The sequence below is a fragment of the Puccinia triticina genome, chromosome 7A (genome assembly GCF_026914185.1).
Source record: "Puccinia triticina chromosome 7A, complete sequence".
NCBI lineage: Eukaryota > Fungi > Basidiomycota > Pucciniomycetes > Pucciniales > Pucciniaceae > Puccinia > Puccinia triticina.
This window is the reverse complement of record NC_070564.1, coordinates 5,162,939-5,171,335: the sequence shown is the minus strand read 5'-3', so window position 1 is coordinate 5,171,335 and position 8,397 is coordinate 5,162,939. Positions and strand designations below refer to the sequence as shown.

At 47.4% G+C, this 8,397-nt stretch overlaps 1 protein-coding gene across 1 annotated transcript; it reads left to right on the top strand.

Moving 5' to 3' along the window:
- Positions 1-550: 550 nt before the first annotated feature.
- Positions 551-2,572, top strand: PtA15_7A564 (uncharacterized protein; the record flags this gene model as incomplete). Its single annotated transcript, XM_053171183.1, has 1 exon — positions 551-2,572. The coding sequence occupies one exon, from the start codon at positions 551-553 to the stop codon at positions 2,570-2,572; it is 2,022 nt and encodes a 673-aa protein (XP_053022390.1).
- Between the last annotated feature and the right edge of the window lie 5,825 nt (positions 2,573-8,397).

Sequence of the window (8,397 nt, the reverse complement as noted above, 5' to 3'; positions counted from 1 at the left end):
GCCAATCCTAAACTGCAAGGGGATATATTTATGGTCGCATCGCCGTAGATCGCCATCCTTTCGAAAACGGCCTCCCCGGGGAAGTCGCTGTGCCCCCCCCGTGGGTTTGATACCATGCCCAGCTGGAAAATGTCTGGGGAGCAGCACCGAGTCCAACAATCGCAAGAGCTTGGGCCATCGTCGACCTGATGGCCTGTTCCCAGCTCAGCTTCCGGCTGCTAGCACCCTCATGTCAGTATTTTTCGTCGCTCTGTCAGGGCCGCAATACTCGGTCTCACTAACTGTATCTGTATGTATTCCTTCTGCGCTTTCACCAGAGCCATGGCTGTTGACTGCCCCCATTGCTCAGCCAGTCTATACATCGAGACTATCGCCATTGTTCAAGGCGATTCATTACCTCGTTGGCGTGCGCCCAGGATTTTGACGTTCGAAAACGAGCAAAAATTGTGCTTTCAAAACCGTGGGCACCCCTTCTCTACTCAAGTACTATCAAATCCAGTTTGGCTGACAGATCTCTTCTTCTTTATGCTGGTAACCACAAAGTGTTACTATGTCTTCTACTAGCACCTTATCATTAGGGACTCCACAATCCAGTCGAGATCCAGATGTCGGGGTCCAAGCCCGCCCCGTGACCGCCAGATTCCCCTCCAACTGCACAGCAAGTTTTCAAAACGAACAAGAATCTGAACGCTCGCCCCAGACTGCTCTCACACCCAACCATTCTGCCTCTCGACCTCAACAGGATTCACATGAAGCATCCTCAACCCCTACCAACACAATTCATACAGATCCAAGTCATCTCACCACAGATCTCAACCCTTCTAATTATTGGCCTGGCCCATCATCAAGTCGATCTTCCAGCTCTCTAGCCGCCTCCTTCGACACAGTCATACATCTAAGCCCAAGCACTATCATCGACCCAACCTCTACATCTCAACTAGCACAAGGATCATTCCTCGAATCGGGATCTGATTCGTCTCAGTTATTAACCGAACTTGCCGCGAAATCAGCAGCCGAAAACCCGTCGGGTTCAAATCCGGACGCTGCCCTTAGTATTGACCCTGAAGACACAAAAGGTTCCAAGATCCAATTTCACAATGTCGTACGCATCTCAGGCGGAATCACATCCAGCCCCAAGCGGAAGAGAGCAAGCAAGCCAAACAAAACCAGAGCTGACCGTCGCCGCTCGCCGTCGATTGACGCTGACAGTTCAAAACCCTCTCGTTCACCGGCAGGGCGCTCTAGTTTCAGGAACGGATCGCCGAGCTACCCTCATCGGCTCAGCTCTCCCAATCGCATCTCCACCCATGATTCACGATCCGCTCGGTCTAGAGAAACCAGAAGATTTGATACTCGTGACCCTTCCTGTTCACCTGTTAGTCAATCTTTCCAAGCCAATAGACAATCCACCTTGAGGCCCGGGCCACCATCTACGAGATCATCTTTTAGTCGGCATTCTCGTGCCGACTCGGCCTCCCCATCAGCCGCCAAAAACCAGCATCGCCCTCCATCGCTACCGGTTTCTTTTGCGCGGACATCATCGATCTCGAGCTCTTTCAACGGCTCAGCCAATTACTCAGCGACGATCATTTCGAGGTCGAGTTCTCCAGCTAGCAGCCTTTATCTGCCTCTCCGATTTCCGATCGCCCGCGCCCCAGCGCCCTTCTTCGGCCCGACGCCCGAAAGAGTCGCTCGAGTCAGAGAGCGGCGGCAAGTAGCCCAGAGAGATGCCGAAAGAGCCAAGGGGGGCTGGAGGGCTTGGTGGAATAACTGGTACTATCAGTCCGACAGATCGGCCATTCGCAAGGGCAAGAGCAAGCAAGGCCCAGCCAGCGCTGCGGACGACGACTGCAACCATCACTCACATTATCATGCACATTCTGTTGAGGATTGCGATTCAGACGACGGATCCTGTTATCACGATGTCATTCTCGAACATGAGCGCAAGAAACTGGAGCGCAAGTTGAAGAAGGTCAAGCAGATCAGACCCTCGACCGTTCGGAGGGGTGATCGTCCGGAGTCTTCAACACATCAGGGCAAGAGGAAGAGGCCCAATCCTGAGAAAGCCGGCTCGAACGCTCCTCAGTCCTGGCTCTCGTGGGCCTCCAGTATTATCGTCGGCTTACCCCCCTCGCCCGCCCATCCGCTCTTGCTACCCACCCCTGGCTCTGGCATCTTGCGTCGGCCTAAGCTCACGACGACTTCTCTCTTGCCGGCTAAGCCAATCTTGCCGTTGGTTAGCGACCCAACTTACCTTGTCCCCGATCCGCCGGAGGTGGATAGCAGGACCCCCTTACTTGCTCGCCCGCCAATGATCTCTAGCTACGGAAATCTTCCCCCCGAACCCAGCTCGTCCGACCCCTTCCAATCCTCCTCCTCTCACATCAAAACCTCTACCGATGCTAGGTTCGGCTTGGCTCCTCAGAGGTGGTTCACCTTTCATTGGTGGGCCTGGAAGGTCCAGACACTCTGTCTTGCCTGCTATCTTCACTGCAAATCTAAACTCGTTGGCCTCTTCCATGTCGATTGGGATTCCGATGACGCAAGGTATGAGGGATGGGAAAATGCTTAATCGTCGTTGTCATTTCCTTCATCTTCTCCTACCTCTCTTTATTCGTTGTTTGTTGTTCAAAAAAATCACTCTATATTTTGGTTTTCCATCACCGCATAGCTACCTAAATGTGTATGTACCTAGTCTACAATGTACATCCCCTCCTCATTCAAGTCTTTCAGCATGAATCTATGAATATACACACATGAATTCCAGCCATTCGGACTAATCTTGATGAACATGAAACTAATTCATAGCAATCCTCACTCTTCCTAATCCAATTACTAGTTTTTCTTCTTCAGGACCACATGATGTCTAGCCCCTTATGGAATATCTCATCACAGCCTCAAGACTTTGTTTTCTCTGTATTATTCATATACAAACTGGTGTACTGTGTATTTTCCCCTATCAATTCTATGTCTTCTCCATCCACTTTTTCTTTTCATAATTAAGGTGTTCAAAGTTGACTTGCATAAAATCATAACGCCATAAAATCATAAAATTCTGAGCTGAAAAAAATATGTACCACCCAAACACTCAAATTACAGCAACATTTCTAGAATGATACATATGAAATCATCACTTGAAATTTTTATGATTTTATGATTTTATGTATTGAAAATTTTATGATTTCAACTTTGAACACCTTAAATGTATACTGTGGTATTTATTCCTGTGTTTTGATACAGAGAAGTATAAAAATTTCCTTTTGTTCTTTATGCATAGCAGATGTTGCAAAAGTAACTCCACCTTTCACACAAAATAACCTATAGTCACCCACTAGATTTTTGAAGAGGCTTGGTAAAACAACTCCCAAAAACTGAGAAAACAGCTACCCAAAGTTAACCACATTGCAAAGACCAGTTTTCAACCAGCCACCCAGCATTGACCTGGGCCCCCTTTGGGCTAGCTTAACAAAGCCTTGCAAGCACTTGTGGGCAAGAGCCATGCGCAAAGTGCATGCAAGGCTTATACCCAAGACAATGGAGCTCGCATGTGAGAATCAAAGTTTGAGGTGTATTTTTTTTGTTTTTCTTCATTTCTAATTTCATCCCTCAAAATCTAGCTTAACAAAGCCACTTAAACAGAGGTCCAGGGGAACTGTGCGGAGCGCTCTCCATAGGAGGGGCTTACATTTTATCTCTCAAATTATGCAGGAAAGAATTTGAAACAATCTGCAAGCTCAAAAAACACTAAACAGCTTGTACAAAGCAAAAGCAAAATGATAAAAAAATGAATAGACAGTATTGTAGGTTTGCTGCTTGCAAAGAATTTGAGCTACTCTTCAGTGTTGCAGCCAAAGAAATGCATCCTTGAGTCCCTAAAGATATCAAAAATGACTTTGAGTTACCACAAAAAACCCACCATTCATCTTATGGGTTTGGAAAATTGTACTCTGGGTGTGCACTGTTTGACAAATACAGAGATGAGTTTTCCACCCATGCTCAAGCATGGTTCCAATCTTGTCATATGTTGTTATATGAGTGCACATTAAAGATTTCATCAGGTATTTGTCACCCGTTTCTGGGTACCCAGCACCCGGTTGGGGGTACCTGTTTTCAAAAACAAGTACCCGCACACAGGTGCTGGTGTCCACTTTTGATGGTTAAAAGCCAGCGGGTACCCAGACCAAGTACTTGCTAACAACTGCGGATTTGAGAGGGTCCAGATGTGTATGTTTACAGTTGGATACAAGCATATTATTATGCATAATACTATACTTATAAACATATGTATATCCATCCCTGTCCCCCTGAAATCTGTCACTCAACCCCATTGCCGGAGAAATCATATCAATCACAGCCAATCCCCTCACCACCACCTCCACACCCCTTGGCTGCACCACCACCTCAGCCACTACCACTGTGAAAAAAAACTCAAGAGACAAGCCTTTGTAATATTGCATGTCAACTGGCAGCAGTTTCTTGAGTTTTTTTCACAGTGTACCATGGGAAGAAGTAAGAAGTGTCACAGGACAACCGGATCACCAACATCTTCTATCTCCATCCCTGCCAAAGATCCAGATCCTTCTAAAAAAAGAAAAGCGGCACAATTGTTGAAGTAACCAACAATTTCAATGAAAGCAAACATATTTTCTCCAAATCAGAAGCTCCGGCAAGCACTCAGAAATCAAAAGGTCAACAGATGTCAGATGAGCAAGAGCTGAGTAAGAAATTTTCTCCTGACTCATGATTGAATTAAGCAAACTGACTGACTTGCACTTTGTAATATTCCAGAAAAGGCACAGAGAGTTTATAAAAATCGTCCCAGCACTTGCTATGTGGCTTTTGATCCACCACAGCTTTCAGATTGGCTGGAAAACAGTTGGAGGATGATTGCCTACCCTTGTAAAACATAAGTTGTTTTCATTTGCCTTTGAGTTTTGGTTGTCTTGCTTGTACCTGCTTATCATTCATCTTTTGCCTGCTTATCATTCATATTTCAATAGACTTTTTCCAGCTGTGGAAGCAAAATAAATTGACCAGTATACAACACTTCTCCATCCAATCTATCCAAGCATGAAGCAAGCTGAATTAAAAGAGAACAGGACGCAAGTGATAATCAAAAAAAAAATTGCAATGGGGATACTGAGTAATTATTTGACCTATTGCTTACAAAAATGAATTAATTGAATTCAAATCAGTTCTGAGCCATCTCCAGAAAGTTAAGCAATTCTCCAAATTTGAAGGCTCTCTTCAAGGAGATCTGTCAGGAGCTTGAGTGTCCAAGGCCTCCTAATGTTGGGTGTGACATTTGGACCCAGTGGAATTCAACTCTGGAACAATTGAAAAGTGTTATCCAATGCTTGGCAGCCATGTAAGCCATTTTGGTTCCCTACACACAACCTCAAATGTCAGTCCTGACTGAATTTTTATATTCAAATTGAAGCCTTGAGTGGCAGAAAGATAAATGGCACGGTCCCCCTCAAAACTATCAAATTGAATGGGAGAATCTCAGCTTAGCAAGTGACCTTGTTGAGGCTCTTTAACCTTTCTACAACATTACTGTTGTGGTAAACGGAAAGGTGACACTATCAGGCACCAGGAAAATAAAATATTCAGTTGATGACAAGTGACATCACACCAGCTCCAGCCAGCTACCCACCATCTATCCAATATCTATCCACTATCTACGCCAATCTCCCAACCATCTCCTCAACTTCCAAAATTTCCCAAGCAGGGTCTGTTCAGTTTTCAATGAGCCCAACTGATCCTCAGTTCTGTCCAGCTGATACTCAGCTTTGGTACCCAGCTCATACTCAAATTTTTTGCCCAGCTCATACTCAGCTTTTTCACGCAGCTCACTCTCAGAATTGGAATAAATCATTTTGTCCAGTCCTTGCCCAGGTGATGCTCAGCTTTGTACTAGTCTTGGGGCAGCTGATGCTCAGCTTTGTACCAGTCCTTGCTCAGCCTTTTCCTATTCCTGTCCCAGCTGATGCTCAGCTTTGACCCAGTCCTGGGCCAGCTGGCCATCTGATGCTCAGCTTGCTGAGTATCAGCTGAGCCAGGCCAGAGAAAAAGATGGAAATCAGCTTGGACAGGACCAGAGCTGAAAATCAGCTAGGCTAGGGCCAAAGCTGAGCATTAGCTGAGCCACGGCCAAGACTAAGCATCAGCTGTGCCAGGGCCAAAGATGATCATCAGGCGGTTGGTGCTAAAGCTGAGCATCAGCTGGGCCAGGGCAAAAACTGAGCATCAGCTGAGCCAGGGTAAAAGCTGAGAATCAGCTGGGCCAGCGCCAAAGCTGAGGATCATCTGGTTTTGTCACATTGAGTGCTTTGATCCTGACATCTGTAATGTGAGCGCTAGATGTGCTGATGGAGAGGAGCAGCATTGGAGTGTGTTGGAGCTGAAAACAAAGCTATGTCGTGTCACTTGCCATCAAATGACTGCTTTTTTTTCCTGGTGAGGAAAAATAACAAAATTATTTATTTTCTTTTCTTTACATACTAGTCATCAGGAATTATGGACTTTGGCACAAGTACAGGAATCTACAGGACTAGAGGTTACACTTGCAGGCTACATATACACCCAACCTCCCATTACACCCTCACATTTACATACATAACCCAGCTGCAGGACAGCTACACACACTCATGTACACTGCATAGTGTATACATACATTCTAAGTTAGTGGATCTTCACAACTGACAGATGCAGGTGACATCATAGGAGTGCTACATTAAATCTGAAAGCTCTGTTTATGAAACTTAGGGCAGAAAACCCGTCAAGATAAGGGTTTTGGGCCCTAGTACTATAACTGTACTGATTTAAACACTGGTAATTTAAATTACCAAACTTGTTACGTGGTAAATATGGCCACTACAAGGGTTTTACACTCTGTAACAAAGGAGGGATTAATTATGTAATTATTAATTACAGGGAATTAATTTGGCGTAAAAAAAGTAGGTGGTAAGCGCTTAAAGGGGCAGGCTTTAGGCACACCAAAAAATTCCCAGATGCACGCCAAAAAAGGCGTGCACTCCTGACCACTCCAAGATTTTTGGAGTGCAGGATGGTTCACTCCAAAACCAGCCCCCATTTGGAGTGCACAACCCTGCACTCCAGGTGGTATGGAGTGAACACCCCGCCACGCCAAAACCAGCCCTCAGCTCCCCTCGATCGCCGGTCTGCCCGGTCATTGAGAGGACACAACCTCTCTTGATGACCTGGACCAACCAGTCATCAAGAGGACAAACACACCCCTCTCAATGACCGGGACCGACCGGTCATCAAGAGGACACACCCCTCTCAATGACAGGGATGGACCGGTCATCGAGAGGACACACCCCTCTCAATGACAGGCACAGACCGGTCATCGAGAGGACACAACCCCTCTTGATGACCGGGACCGACCAGTCATCAAGAGGACAAACACACCCCTCTTGATGACCGGGACCGACCGGTCATCAAGAGGACACACCCCTCTTGATGACCGGGACCAACCGGTCATTGAGAGGACAAACACAGCACTCTCAATGACCGGGACCAACCGGTCATCAAGAGGACACACCCCTCTCAATGACTGGGACGGACTGGTCATTGAGAGGATGCTGGTCATCAAGAGGACACAACCCCTCTTGATGACCGGGAAAGACCGGCCATCAAGAGGACAAACACACCCTTCTTGATGACCAGGACAGACCGGTCATTGAGAGGACACAACCCCTCTTGATGACCGGCACAGACCGGCCATCAAGAGGACAAACCCCCCCCTTGATGACCGGGACAGACCGGACCGGTTATCAAGGGATACAGCTCTCAATGACCGGTCTGTGCCGGTTATCAAGGGGGGTTGTGTCCTCTCAATGACCGGTCTGTCCTGGTCATCGAGAAGGGTGTGTTTGTCCTCTTGATGGCCGGTCTTTCCCGGTCATCAAGAGGGGTTGTGTCCTCTTGATGACCGGTCCGTCCCGGTCATCGAGAGGGGTGTGTCCTCTTGATGACCGGTTGGTCCCGGTCATTGAGAGTGCTGTGTTTGTCCTCTCAATGACTGGTTGGTCCCGGTCATCAAGAGGGGTGTGTCCTCTTGATGACCGGTCGGTCCCGGTCATCAAGAGGGGTGTGTTTGTCCTCTTGATGACTGGTCGGTCCCGGTCATCAAGAGGGGTTGTGTCCTCTCGATGACCGGTCTGTGCCTGTCATTGAGAGGGGTGTGTCCTCTCGATGACCGGTCCATCCCTGTCATTGAGAGGGGTGTGTCCTCTTGATGACCGGTAGGTCCCGGTCATTGAGAGGGGTGTGTTTGTCCTCTTGATGACTGGTTGGTCCAGGTCATCAAGAGAGGTTGTGTCCTCTCAATGACCGGGCAGACCGGCGATCGAGGGGAGCTGAGGGCTGGTT